At 44.7% G+C, this 15414-nt stretch overlaps 1 protein-coding gene across 6 annotated transcripts in view; it reads right to left on the reverse strand.

Moving 5' to 3' along the window:
• KIAA1549L (KIAA1549 like) overlaps positions 1–14975 on the reverse strand; it is a 286634-nt gene extending 271659 nt beyond the window's left edge. For all 6 annotated transcript variants that reach the window (XM_066363574.1, XM_066363557.1, XM_066363547.1 and 3 more), the window contains exon 1: positions 14185–14975. In XM_066363574.1, the coding sequence (XP_066219671.1) occupies positions 14185–14446 (262 nt within the window). In that variant the 5' untranslated portion in view covers positions 14447–14975. The remainder of the gene's footprint in view (positions 1–14184) is intronic.
• Positions 14976–15414: the final 439 nt, after the last annotated feature.

Genomic DNA, 15414 nt, shown 5'->3' on the forward strand with positions numbered 1-15414 from the left:
CTTGGGCTCAAGTCAGCAACCTTGGGATTATGTCAATGATCCCAAGCTCAAGCCGGCAACCCTGCGCTCAAGCTCACGACCCCACGCTCAAGCTGGCAACCTTCAACCTTGAAGCTTCAAACCAGGAACCTCAGCATTCTGAGTCAATGTTCTACCCACTATGCTGCCACCAGTCAGGCTTAGGATTTCTGTATTTCTCTAAAAATTACCTAAAAAAAAAAAGAAGGAACCATAAACACATATTAAACTCTAATCAATGGCATACATGCGAAAGTGTTTAAGGGTGAAGTGTACTGATGAATGCAACTTACTTTGAAACATCAAAAATAAGATGAATTGATGAATGGATAGAGGGACAGACAGACAATAAAGCAAATACAGTAAAGTGTTCATTGTACCATCTAGGTCAGGGGTCCCCAAACTTTTTACACAGGGGGCCAGTTCACTGTCCCTCAGACCATTGGAGGGCCAGACTATAAAAAAAACTATGAACAAATCCCTATGCACACTGCACATATCTTATTTTAAAGTAAAAAAACAAAACAGGAACAAATACAATATTTAAAGTAAAGAACAAGTAAATTTAAATCAACAAACTGACCAGTATTTCAATGGGAACTACGGGCCTGCTTTTGGCTAATGAGATGGTCAATGTCCGGTTCCATATTTGTCACTGCTAGATGTAACAAGTTATGTGACGTGCTTCCGGAGCCATGAGGTGTGCATCCCACGTCACTGGAAGTAGTACTGTATGTGAGCGATGCCATGCTTTGCATTTCTTACTGACCACCAATGAAAGAGGTTCCCCTTCCGGAAGTGTGGCGGGGGCCGGATAAATGGCCTCAGGGGCCGCATGTGGCCCGCGGGCAGTAGTTTGGGGACCCCTGATCTAGGTGGTAGATATATGGCTGTTCACTATATAGTACTGTCAACTCTTCTGTATGTTTGAAATTTTAATAAGTGGGGAGAAAGTTCTGCATGGTATAGCTGAACATATGTTTACACTATAGTAAGAGATGGCTTCAAATCCTATCTTCACCACTTACAAGCGATATGCCCTTAGGCAAATCAGTTTCAAAAAAAATGTTCTCAATCTTAGCTTTCTCCAAGCAAAATAGGCAAGAACTACCTCCCAGTGTCATTGTGGGGATTAAATAAAACTCTTAATCCAGTGGCTAACACAATAGCTGTTTCATAAATGTCAGTCCTCTTTTTCAGAAGTCAACATACCCACAAACTAGGACATCTCCAATGAAACATAAAAGAAGAATCTTACAGAATTTTTCTCTTGCTACACCCCCAGGGAAATTAAAAGAAAAAATTAATTGTGCTATTTTTATAGGGAAAGATTCTGACCTTCCATTAGTAGGACACTGGGAACTCCATGTCAACACTCCCTCACTACATCTCCCAGAGGCTAACACTAACCCTTCGTGAGAGCTGGCCAGCAGCAGGGACGTAGCACATCAGGCAGAAGATGGGGAACATCAGCAGAACTGTGTAAGTAATACACCAAAGCCAAGACTCCCTAACCCCCTTCCCAGATGTGCAACAGAAAAGAACCAACCAGACGGACCGTGAGATCTACAAAGACAGCCGACATGCTGGCAGAGGTGGTGGTCATGCCTTGGCTTTTAGCTTAATTACATGAACTGAGGGTGGCCTTGTGATCATCAGTAAAAGCCTCCACTCAAGACGAATAGTGTATATTCAACTGAAAGAGGTCTAAGAGGCCACCATGAGGACGTCGCATCTCTAGGTTGGTAAGGTAGAAGAAATGACCAGACCAAATGAGAAGTGATGACATCTGGAAGCCAAAAAAAAAAAAAAAAAAGACACCTTTCAGTGCCAGACAACAAAACCAATGCCCCTCCAGAAAATGAGGTCTGACATCTTAAAATCAGTGAAAGGGTTAATCATATGTCACAAGTGAGACCTTATAATAGGGAGTGAAAATACAACATTTTAAAAGGCATCTCTATGTGTCTACTTGCATGCTTGGGACAACATACTCCAAGCTAGTCTAGGCTGCTATGAGGGAAGAGACAGGTTTGGGGGAGCTTGCTCTACCCACATCACCTCATTTAAAACTGCCCTCTACAAAGGCCATGGCTGAAGGGAGGGTCAGCCTCAGGAGTCATTTCTGTGCCACATGATGCTTCCTCGGCCTCTGTTGATCAGATGAGAGAAAGACTCCTCACTCCATTGGTCAGACTACGGCAGCCTGGTCTTCCCTCCCGGAAATTACAGAACTGCTGCTGAGACAGAGCTGGATGGTGGGCACGTAAACTGAAGAGTCTTACCAACCAAGGCTACAGTGAGCATCACAGCCAGCGAAAGCCCCATCTAAGGTTTTGTTATGGGGGAACCAAGAAGCTACAGGTGAGCAGCGAAAGCCAGTCTGCAGAAAGAGGCAGAAGGATGGAGGCAGCCTGCAGAAAAAGAGAGAGGCAAAAGGCCGCCAGGTCCGAGACCCAAAGCCAGTAAACCCCAGCCTCTTACCACCTAAGCGGGTTGAAGGCTGTGGAGTCAAACTGCCTGGGGTCAAACCCCACCTCTGACATTTAACTGTGTGACACTGGATGAGTTACTGTTAAAGTACTCTGTGCCTCAGTTCCCTCATCTGAAACGTGGGGGTCATAACAGAATCTACTTCACAGGGTTGTCATGAAAATCAAATGAACTGATACAAGTAGTAAAGGGTCAAAAATGCTAGCTATGATTTCTTTCAATTAATTAGAGTGCCCACATGATCCGGTTATATTTCATTCCTATACTGAATATGTCACGTGCGATTCCCTGTGGCCTTGGGCCCCTTACTTGAGCTAGTTTTACTTGAATAGCTAGGTCATAGGTCCCCTGAATCATAGAATATATGTGAAAATCCCTGGACCACTGTGTGACCTTAAGCAAATCACTTCCTCAACCATCTCTTAGGAGTGAACTGAGATTCAAATAAGAGAGTGAAAACTTCAACAACTGTGAAGTGCTGTACCAAACTTTGGGGACTAAAATCCCTGTAGGGACAGTAACCCTGGACTGGAGAAAAAAAAATTCTCCATGCCATTGAAGAAAGGGTTCTGTTTCTGTAGGATTCACCAGGTGTATTTGTGTATTCATCTCCAGTATTAATAAGACAATAACAGGAAACCGTCAAAGACAGCTCTGCGCTGCTGACTTTTTAATATACTTCCATCCAGCTTAATTATATTCAAGATAGTGCTCATAATCCAGATTCTCCTGTTTTGTCCAAAACAAAGGCTCATTATTTGATAATGAAGTCTGTAGGTTTAGAGATATTTTTGCTCAGCTATTTTCGACAAAGACTTGTAAGCTGTGCTATTAATTTCAACACAGTTTCTTCTCAGACCTCACAGCTTTCCTCAGCCATCCCCACCCCCCTTGGTTCACTCTTGACGTTTGGCAAATAGAATGACAATTGACAGAGAAGCAGCATTCATCAGTAGGGACAGAGACAGAGGAGTAGGTCTGGGAGTCCTGGTTTCCTTCTGACAATTCCATATTTCACATAAAAAAAAAGTGAAGTTAGAAATATTCAAGACCTTCCTATTTACTGGTACTGCATAAATACCAAAACCATTTTGTGTTTCTAACATCAGGAGATTTTAAATCTAAGAATAGATTTAAGATATATAAATCAAAATCAAATTCCCCTCTCGTGGTTAAGATGCATTAGGCAGAGTCTCGCCAGAGTAGACAGATGGCAGGTGCAGCAGTGACCTTGGGCTAAATGCTTGAGGAAGCAACTTGGCCTTATTTACATCTACATTAGTGGGTGTAAACACAGCGTTTATCTCCATTCTGGTTGGTGTTTAAAAGGGTCCATGATTTTCCTTAAACATTTGTGGGAATATTTCCCAGGGAAGGAAACCCAGGAGTAGAAAAAAGAGAAGACATGGTCTAAGGCAGGGGTCTCAAACTCGCAGCCCGCCGAACAATTTTGTGTGGCCCGCAGACTAATCCACGAAGTTCAAAATATTTTGGATAAAATTAAGTAAGCCTAGGGGCCTACTTGTATTTTTCATTTCTCTAGCATCCTAGCTAGATATTAGCTTAGTTAACAGCAGTTGTGATGCGAACTACAGTTTCTGGTCGGTTTGTGACACTGAGTAAACTGCATGTACGATTGTGCTTGTAGTACTGATTTTTTTTTTTTTTCAACTGCAGTGAGAAAAGTGTTGCGTAACAGTTGCCTTTTGTAGACCTAGTGCGGCCTGCCGAACGGCTGTGATCTTGCTCTGCGGCCCACATGCTGAGTTGAGTTTGAGACCCCTGGTCTAAGGAGATATTTTAACTCATTAGGTTTGAATTTGATCTGTGGTTTTAAAACTGTTTAATTATATAAGAAAGGCTTTATTATGTTTCAGGGAGAAGTTCAGACTCACTTATGACAAAATTTACTTAGCATGGTAAAAGGACCATAATACAGTGTTAAGTGAAAAAAGCAAGGTACTAAAGAAGATGTGGTACATACATACAATGGAATTCTACTCGGCCATAAGAAATGTGACATATTGCCATTTACGACAACATGGATGGACCTTGAGAACATTATTCTGAGTGAAATTAGTAACTCAGGAAAAGCTAAGAAATATATGATTTCACATACAGATGGAATATAAAACTGAGACTCGTGGACATAAATAAAAGTGAAGTGGTGGCGCAGTGGATAAAGTGTCGACCTGGAAATGCTGGGGTCGCCGGTTCAAAACCCTGGGCTTGCCTGGTCAAGGCACATATGGGAGTTGATGCTTCCAGCTCCTCCCCCCCTTCTCTCTCTTTCTGTCTCTCCTCTCTCTCTCTGTCTCTCCCTCTCCTCTCTAAAAAATGAATAAATAAAAAATTTAAAAAAAAATAGAAAAAAGTGAAGTGGTTACCAGGGGGAGGGGGTGGGGGGAAGGGAGTAAAAAGGGTGACAGAAAATGACTTGACTCTGGGCGATGGACACACAACGCAATCAACAGTGCAAATGCCTCAGAGATGTTCACCTGAAACCTATGTACTCTTATTGATCAATGTCACCCCATTAAATTTAATTTCTAAATAAAATTTAAAAATAAAAAAATAAACTAAGTGAGGCTCTGTATAGAAATATTTGTATGAAAAGGTCTGGAAGGACCCATCACGCATTCTTAACAGCACGACTCTACAAAAAAGCAATGGAACCACAGGGTGTTTTTCATTTTACTGCATATACTGTGTAGTATTTTATTTTAATAAAGTATATATTATTTTAATAACTTTTAAAAAGCCAATGAAGATTAAAGATAAGCCACTATTTATATGAGCTGCAAGTTGGAACCACGTCAGCCAAATATGGTAAAAGTGTTCCCTTTTCAGAATGAGAATCTTCGACGGCGCCAGCCATTAGCGTCGGAAGAAATGCAGTTGGTCTAACCCACCAAGACATCTGCTTAGAACACACAAACTCACAGCCTGGGAAGTAGGGAAAGAAGGGAAGCTCTTGAGGTCCTGATGAACACGTAGAGAAAACAGAGACTCTGAAAAGTGAAGTGACTTTAAAGAACAACAAACAGCCAGGGGTGATCTGTTTCCTGAACATACCCAATGCAATTTCCCCTCACCCAAGCTGTTCTCCTAGACTTGAAATTGACCTTCTCCTGGATCGGACACCAACCTTCTCCTGGACCTGACACCAACCATCTGTCACAATGTCTAGGAAGTATCCACTAACCAGCCCTGAGAATGAGGAAATGTACTAGATGTACCTGATACCTTTTATTTTACTAAAGAAATCCTTGAGCAATCTTCAATCTCACCTATGAAACCATAGGCCAGCCTAAAGGGAGAAATAATACTAATTCTACACAAACATTTCCATGAAATAGGAGAACACTTTCCCACTATTTTAAGACCAGCATCACCATTATTAGAGAACATTTCAGAAAAACAAAGCTACAGACTATTATACTTCATGAACATAAGATGTTAAAAATTCCTAACAAAAAGAGTAGAAAATCAGACCCAGCTGGACATCATGGCTAAGCTGAAGTTTATCCCAGGAATACAAGGTTGGTTCAACATTCTAAAATCAACCAGTATCTTTTTACAGACCAAAAACCTTTGTGATGATTTCAAGAGACACAACATTTGATAAAATTTAATACTCATTCATGATAAAAAAAATTTCACAGCAAACTAGATATACAAGAGAATTTCCTCAACCTGATAGAGGACCTCTACTAAAAATAAATAAATAAATAAATAAAACTAGTACACTTAAGAGGGCAGCTAGGTAAATGCAGTTCTAACATCCTCCCACAAGCACATCAAAATTAGGAGGGGTGGAGACACAGAATGTGCTGGTCCTAGATCCATGTGTGGTGGATAAAAATCAGGAGGGATATCTCAGATACTGCAGAGGTCCCCCTGAGAACCTCTCTCTAAACAATAAAATAAAATAAAATAAATCAGTATAAAAGCAGTGGGGATTGTGGCTGAGTGAGACAGAGGACTGCCAGAGTCACAGACATTCCTCTTTTTTTTCCTTTTTAATTTAGTGAGAAGAGGGAAGGCAGAGACAGACTCCCGCATGTACCCGGACCAGGATCTACCCAGCGAGCCCACTAAGCCCAGCAAGCTCTGCCCATCTGGGGCCGCTGCACTGTTCTAATTGGAGCCATTTTTTAGCACCTGAGGCAGAGGCCATGGAGCCATCCTCAGTGCCTGGAGCCATGGCTGCAGGAGGGGAAGAGGAGAGAGAGAGAGAGAGAGGCGCAAGAGGGAAAATGGTGGAGCACACGCTTCTCCTGTGTGCCCTGACCGGAATCAAACCTGGGACATCCACATGCAAGGCCCACACTCTACCACTGAACCAACCGGCCAGGGCCTCTTTTTTTAAAAATTAATTTTAGAGAGAAAGTAAGGGAGAGAGAGGCATCGATTTGCAGTTCTGCTTCTCTACGCATTCACTGGTTGATTCTTGTATGTACCCTGACCAGGGATCAAACCCGCAACAGTGACATATCAGGTCAATGCTCTAATCCAGTGGTTTTCAACTTTTTTACACTTGGGGACTGGTGACCTAGCCTTTTAGAAATGAAAATATGAAACAAATAAAGTTTTACCTTACCATGCATATTAGTGCAACACAGTACAAGCTGGTGCTTGATTTCTGAACTCCACATGTACAACACATTGAATCCTACATAAGTTTGTCCGAGTGCTTTTTGTCCATCGCGCATGATTTATAAATGCTCTGCACAGTGCAAAAGGTTGTTCAAATGAGCCTACGAGTTCCAGAGTTATCTAAAACAACCTCAATAGCATTTTCATCAATGATACATACAGGCTGATAAGTGGCCATCACACTCAGCGTAAGCGGATTTGACTAAAGTCATTGGGTCTATAATCTTCATACAGTATCTGGGTAGTTAAATCTTTTGCAGTCCAGCACAAAATTTCTGGCGGACCAGCATCATTAAACTCTGCATCTAACCAACTGAGCTACCCGGCCAGGGCCAATCTTCTCCAGTTGATCTAGTCAATGAAATTCCAATCAAAATTCTAGCAAGTTCTTTTATAGAAATTGACAAAAAGATACTAAGATCTATATAGAAAAGCATAAGACTGAGAATATCCAAAAGATTTTGAAAATGAAGAAAAAGGGAAGATTCACACTACCTGACTTCAAGACTTCCTATAAAGCTAGAGCAGTAGGCCCCCTCAACCGGGGGCCCTTTTACCCCCCATGTGACACTTAGCAATATGGAGAGACACTGGGGTTATTATAACCAGGGAGTGGTGGGGCTACTTGCATACGCCGGGCAGAGACCAGGAACGCTGCTAACCATCCTACAATGCACAGAACAGTCCCCAACAACAAAGCTTAGCCCGGCCCAATGTCAGCAGTGCTGAGGTTAAGAAATTCAGAGCTAGAGAAAGGGGCAGGAGGTGACAGAAATGTTCTCAATCTGGATTGTGATGGTGGATCCATGACCGTACGCTCCTGTCAAAACTCACCATGCAGTACACCTGAAAAGGGTACATTTTACTGAATGCAAATTACACCTTATAAATTTATCTTTCAAAAAGTAAAAAATGGTGTCTCATGGGCGTATTTTTGTAGAGCATGACATTTCAAAAATCTGAATTAGTTGGTGACATCTGAAAACAAGATTTTAAATAAAGATCCCGCCTTTCTTATGAAGCAAGAATGTCGGCACACTGAGCCCCACTTCCTCACAGGCTGCAGATTAGTGGCAACAGCCTCTTTGGACAAGGCCAGTACCTTCTGTTGTGCCATATTCCCCCACTTGACCCAATTCACAGAAGAATGTTACTGACCTGCCGCTCTACCCACTGAGTCAGGGTTTCTTGTCCTGGGCACCAGGCTGCCTGATGGAAGGGGCTGAGCCTGGCTTTCTCTCCACAAAACCTCCAGGACTTCATGAAGAGTTTGGCCTGGCACATGCCAGGCACTTGATAAATACTGCCAAAAAACCATAGCTCCTTTGCCACCTTCCCACCAGCTACAATAACTGACATTTACAATACCCAGATTGCTAACTGCTCCTTTGGTCCTGGAGTTCCCAAAGACAGTCACCATCCAAGGCAGTCATCCTGTGCCCTAGAATAATGTGTCCCTTTGTATGTTTAGAAATCCCCTGTAATATGTTGTCAAGCAACGAAAATGTTTTAGGATCAATCCAACTATTCATTTTTGTCCAGAGAAGAGTAGAGTTGTTTGTTTGGGGGGAAAAAAGGAAAAGAAAGAAGGGAAACCACAATAAGGGTTTGAAGGTTAAAGAAAATGAAAAAAGGAAGCGTGCCCATTCATTTCGAATATTCTCAGATCATATTCTAGTAACTTAAGACTTGAGATAAGTAAGCTTCTGAGAAATTCTCTGGTTGTCATCAGAATTTCAGTTTCTCTCAGTTTCCACAGTGATATTGTTTTAAGGAAGGATGTGGGGCAGGAAGGGGACACTAGACTTCTATTTGATGTCAGTATTAAAAGTACAGTGTTTCTGTTCCCAAAATCTTCTTTACTTTGTGTGCAGGCTGGGGAAGAAAAGAGAAGCAAGGGTTGGGACATCTTGCAAATATTCTAAAGCAATAATAATTAATATTGATAGTAAAAAAAAAAAAGTACAAGCATATTTTACTGGATTGTCTATATCTGGGGGGGAAAGCCCAACATATCAAACACTCTTGATGTACATCTTTAATGTTAAAAAGTGAGGAAGTACACACATAATGTTATTACATCCCATCTTACCCCTCTCTTGACCCACCTCACCTATTACTCAGCTTTCCTTTAATAGAAAAAACCTTAAGTTGGGTTTATTTTTTCTGTCCCTGATTTCTCTTCTTCCTTTCTCTCTTGAACCCATCGCAGTAAGACTTTTTTCTTACTACCATCCAATTTACACTTATTTGTTTGTTGTTGTCAGTTGCTATTCACAGTAAGGTCAGTGGGCCCTTGCCAGTGGCTCAGTGGATAGAGCATTGGCCCAGAGAATGGACATCCCAGGTTCAATTCCCAGTCAGGGCACACAGGAGAAGTGAACATCTGCTTCTCGCCCCCCCTCCTCTCCCTCTTCCCCTTCTGCAGCCAGTGGCTCAATTGGTTCAAGCATGGCCTCAGGTACTGAGGATAGCTCTGTTGGAGCAAATCAGCCTCAGGTGCTAAAAATAGCTCGGTTTTTTCAAGCATCAGCCCTAGATGGCATTGCCTTATGGATTCTGGTAGGGGTGCATGTGGAAGTCTGCCTCACTGTCTCCTCTCCTCTCACCTACATAAATAAACAAACAAATAAATAAATATTAAAAGTAGGATTGGTGAACCATGGGCATCATCACCCCATGTTTACCAGAAATGCAGAACCTCAGACCTTATTCCAAACCTATTGAATCAGCATCTGCATGTTAACAGGACCGTCAAGTGATTTACATCCACAGTAAAGTTTGGAAAGCACTAGGTTAGTCCCTAAGTCCCATGAAAATGAGAACTTGTTTTCATTCATTATTGTAACCTCATAAAGCTGAGGCACTCAAGATATACTGAATGAATAAATGAACACATGTACTGTGCACCTATTGATATTTCAACTGGGACTCCCAGCTGATGATGTGCACAAGGTTGGAGAGGGGCAAGAAAGACATCTTCAGTCACAGCTATCTCCCCTATATATTGTTCTAAGTTAGAGATTCCCTGGGTCAGCAAATCCTTCTTTCAAAATGCAAATATATTTCCCAAATAAAGCAGTCATTCACAACTTACTGTGGATTACCTAAACGAGATAATGATTCTAACATCTAACAGAATTAGCCAAACTGAGGGCACAGGAGTGAAAGAAAGCTGAAATGTAGTAAATGCCCACACTGTGCTGGGCAACGTAACAGGCAGGACGGAAACAAACAGAAATCGGGAACTTAGAAGTTGGTGGAAGAAGCAGACAACCCTTCAGGGGAGGGCCAAGAGGGTGAAGCACCCTCTGAGGAGGGCTTAGGAAAACCCTAAAGCAGTATAAGTGTCCAGGGTACTCCTCCCTTTAATTTTTTTTTTTATTCATTTTAGAGAGGAGAGGGAGAGAAAGAAAGGAGAGACAGAGAGAGAGAAGGGGGGAGGAGCTGGAAGCATCAACTCCCATATATGCCTTGACCAGGCAAGCCCAGGGTTTCGAACCGGTGACCTCAGCATTTCCAGGTCGACGCTTTATCCACTGCGCCACCACAGGTCAGGCTACTTCTCCCTTTAGCAACCTGTGTTCTGGCCACAAAGAAACCTTTACTTTTTCTCTGCTTGAAATATTGACATCAATCCTGCCAACACCTACTCACCCTTCAAAGCCCCCACTCTTCCAGAATTAAGTGTTCCCTCATGTTATTAGATCTGATCACACATATCAGCATTGAAGGGCACATAATCACCCTCTTCAAGAGGAGCTTTTACAAACTGCTGTATACTCAAGTCTGTATCGCCTGCCCCCCCCCCCCCATACAGCACATGGACACAGTAACTGGTGAATTTCTACCATGTCAGAAGAACACCAGCATTCACTGAGCATTTACTATGTACCAAGCACTGTTTTAAATCTTTTTGTTGTTGTTGATTGATTTATTGATTAAGAGAGAGAGAAAGAAATATCAATTTGTCATTCCAGTTATTTATACATTCATTGATTGAGTCTCATTTGTGCCGTGATGGGAAAAGAAACCCACAACCTTGGTGTATCGGAACCATGTTCTAACCAACCGACCTACCCAACCAGGACCTCCAAGCACTGTTTTAAACACTTTAAATGTTTTATCTCATTTCATCTTCACAACGACCCAATTAGATTGGAGCTATTGTTATCCCCATTTTACAGATCAGAGAACCAAGACCCAGAAAGACAAGGTCACATAAAGGAATGAGCATTGTACATGCACCTCTGGGCAGACACTTAATGTTTACTGACATGAACTGAATGAATGATCAGAAGTTAAGAAGATGAGGAAGTCAAATTTGACCTTTACCCTTGTGCCTGGAGCCCCAGAGAGCAGAGGAAAGGAGAGGTGTCAGAGCGCGCTGCTCTAAAGAGCCTTTATTCCCACGCCAATCTCCCACACCCAAAGCAGAAGTTACTGCCTGGGAGCAAGGGTTCTGCGGAGATGGAAGTTAGGAGAGGAAGTCTGACGGACATTCAAGGCAGCAAGCAGCCTTTCATTGAAACAAAAGGAAAGAAAGCCTGATTCCTCAGGAATATTTAAAGCAGAAGAACTTGGGGTAGAGTGGACGGAGGTGGGCTGGGAACGTACTTCAGGAGCCCCGGGACACGAAGGCTCTAAACAACTGCTATAGCATTTTCCAGAAACAAATCTATTTTTACCCATTTTTCAACAGAGGTACATGTGTCTAGCTTAGCCTTGCTTAGGAAACGAGGAACAGCAATGATGCAAATGACAAGACTGTGGCAAGTAAGCACTGGCAGCAGGCTCTTAGCATCATGGCTTTGGCCTCTCATGCTACTGAGCATCGAATATATTCTGCAGTAAGTGGCAGCACCAACTTGCATCTAGCCCTTGGGACAATTTCAAAGCCAGATTGCTTGTTGAAAGTCAAAGGTCCCAGAAAAGTGTCAACCCCTCTTCTCCTGCCTCCTTCCTGTCACTGCTTACTCAAACAAACCCCTTGGGATGTCCTGTATTAAGTCCAGGATTTGTCAACCCTGCCATGAAGCTGCAGGTGAAAATCAGAGAATAAATAAAAGCAGGTAGGAGGCAAGATGTGGAGCCAGTCCAGTGTTTAAACTTTAAACTCTTCCATTGAGCGCGAAACAAATCATGAAACTGAATCCGTGGGAGCAGTGAATACATTGGAATCCATGGAGTCCAGCGGTAAACTCTGGATTCAAAGGTGAGTTGGACCAGCAGGAAGTGTTAATCAGGGTAACAGTAAAAAGAGCACCCAAAAAGTACAGAAGAAGCAACAAGTCACTCCAATGACAGGGAGAAAGACAGGACTTTGGGGAACAGCAGCAACTTGAATGACTTTTACCATCACTTTAATCATCTCTCCTAGTGATCCCCATGGTCACCATACTGAGAGAAAAACAGAAAAAGGACACTCGAGCAAACAACAAAATATATAGATCAGAAGTGCCCTAAGCCTAGCAGTCTGAAAGAGCCAAGTGAAGTCAGAGGTTCAAAAGGTCAATGTACAGAGGCCAGAAGGGAGATCAGAAACTCAAAACCAATCAGAGGAAATCATCTGACATCAGGCTGAACAGGAACAAAACACACATCCAAACTTCACATATTACACAGATGATGGTTGGACAGTTTTTGGTATCTGCAGTCAAATGAACAACATCCAAAAGTTAATGTCTCATAAACAGATTACAAAACTATGAAGGATCAGATTCATTGTAAATAAAAACTCCAACCGTGTTTCTGAGCCAATGAATATTAAGTTTTACATGGGCCTGACTCAAGACTTACCTTTTAACCATGATACCAAATTCACCCATTGGAAATTGTTGGAAGCATAAAAATTGAGGGTTAAAATTTTTCAGGGGCTTTTCTCAGGTCTCAGGCACACAGCCAAAAGATTACCAAAGTTTGTAACCATATGTATAGAAAATTCCTGGACAGTCACGCAATTGCACACATAGACACCTCGTATCAGTAACCCTTCAAATGAATCAAAGGAAAATGGGCTTGTAAATAAGAGGTTCAAAATAAATATTTTAAACCTGAAACCCTCTTATCTTAAAGTGTGAGCTCCTTCATAATTTAATCTAATTGGGGGGAAGGGGTACACTGGGAAAAAAGAGTACTCATTAGTCCTTGCTAAAAAACACAAAACTATAGGATCACATCAGCTGAAATGAGTATATTCCTTGATAAACAGAATGTACCAAGAGCCCAGAATTTCATCACAAACAAAAGCCTGCCCTTTACAAGTGCCATAGTAATCATTCTTATTTCAAAGACAATTGCTGACTGCACAGTGTAAATTTTAAAGCACATTAGCAGAATAATCCTCCCCAAATAGTTACAAAATCATCCAAGGGATTACAGAAATCTATTTCCTGAGGATTCTTTGGATTCTGAAAGCCAAACGTGATTATTAACTAACGTCCTGTAAACAGTGGATTATATTTATATATACTTGATCAGTGCTTGGATCCCTTTGTAACTAACATACAGGCGATTATTGTGGATATCCTTATCCAGAAGAAAAGGCATCTCCTGTCAACACAGAGGGTGAAACGCTATTTGGGAAACCCACATGGGAATTGCCTAAAACTCTGGCCATTTCATTCAGTTAAAAGAAAGTGGACATTCAACTGGGAACCCAAAATATAGTGGCTGTCGCCACCCTGAAATGTGTCCTAACATTCCTTTTAAGGTGTCCTAACCACACCATATCTTCTAAATGAAGCGTGCCTGCGGGACCACTAGGAAGGACCTGCAACTAGTCCAGAAAGAAGATGCGAAAGCACCCCTTTTTACTTCCCCGCCCAGCGGTGCCTTCCCGGGAGACACATTTCCGACAGTTCGCCTGCTGTTGCCGCAGCAAAGGGCGGAGAAAATCCCAGCGCCGGTGCTGCAAAGACCTCTTCCTCCACCGCCGCCCCGCCAGGTGCCGGCCATGCAGGGCGAACCCACTCGGACAGAAACCTCCCCCGGCGCAAAGCGCCGAGTGCTTACCCGGCTCGGCCAAGCAGTGCTCGGGCAGGGCGGCCAGCAGCAGGAGTCCCAGAAGCAGCGGCGGCAGCGGCGGCGGCGGCGGTGCTTCCTGGGACGCGGCGGCCCGAGGACCCCGCGCCGGCCCGGAGCCTCTCACGCCCTGGCAGCACGCGGCTCCCTCGCGGACTCCACCGAGCCCGCGCGCCCCGGGCCGGCCCCCGCGCCTCCTCGCCGCCAGCCCAGCGTCCCTTGGGCCCTGGGGCTTCGCCTCCTGCCGAGCCATGGGGAAGCTTCACACATCCAGGCCGCTGCCTCGCTCCGCACCGCGCCGGGGAGCCCAGCCTTCCGCGCCCCGGTCCTCACCGGGCATCTCCGGCCATGGCCCGGGCGCCGGAGGGCGGGAGCGCCGGGCGGCGCGACTTGCTCGCTCGTCCTGCCTCGCCGGACGGGCTCCGGGAGCCGCGGCTTCACCCGTGCAGGAGCCGCATGGAGCCGCCGGGGGAGCGGGCCGGGGTTCCCACGGTGCTGTCGCCGCGCGCCGGCGCGCCCCGGGCAGCGAGGGTGGGCTGGGCGCCGCCCGGTCCCCTCCCCCGGGCAGCTCCTACTGACTGAGGGCGCGAGGCTGCGAGGAGCCGGCACTGGTGGCCCCACGGTGCACTCGGGACCCTCCCTCCCACCGCCTGCTCTGTCCTCTCCGCCCCGCTCTCCTGGCTCCCTGGCTCGCGCGGGCTCGGTTCCGGCTCCGGCTCCCGGGCCGAGAGTGCTACTGCAGCTCCGAGCGGCGCCTCATTGACAAAGAAAGCACGTAGCCACCGGACCCCGCGAGGGAGGCGAGGCAGGCGCGCGCGCGCGCATCCCCGCGCGAAGCCACCGCGCGCCCCCCTCTCTCGCGCGCCCGGCTGGTCGCGGGCAGGGGAAGGGGACCCCTCGCGGCCGTTCCTGTGTCGCAGAGGTCCAGATAGGGAATGGGGGTAGATTCCCCCCTCATTTCCCTGCCAGCACACCCCCTCCCCCCCATCTAAAGAATGGGAAATGGACTGGAGAGGCCGTCCGGTCCCGAAAAGGGAGGTAAATAGGCATTGTCAACGTGCCAAAGAGTCCAGAAACCTCTTCAGCCTGGATTTTGGGAAGCCCTTTGCACTTTGGAGGGCGCGCTTTGTGCTGTTCTTACCCTATTTCTCTGAGAACCAGCGAGCACCTGCATGCCTGTATTACCCCGAGAAACTGAAGCAGCTTGTCCTAGTTGCAATA

This window comes from Saccopteryx leptura, chromosome 1, assembly GCF_036850995.1.
Source record: "Saccopteryx leptura isolate mSacLep1 chromosome 1, mSacLep1_pri_phased_curated, whole genome shotgun sequence".
In the NCBI taxonomy this organism is placed as follows: Eukaryota; Metazoa; Chordata; class Mammalia; order Chiroptera; family Emballonuridae; genus Saccopteryx; species Saccopteryx leptura.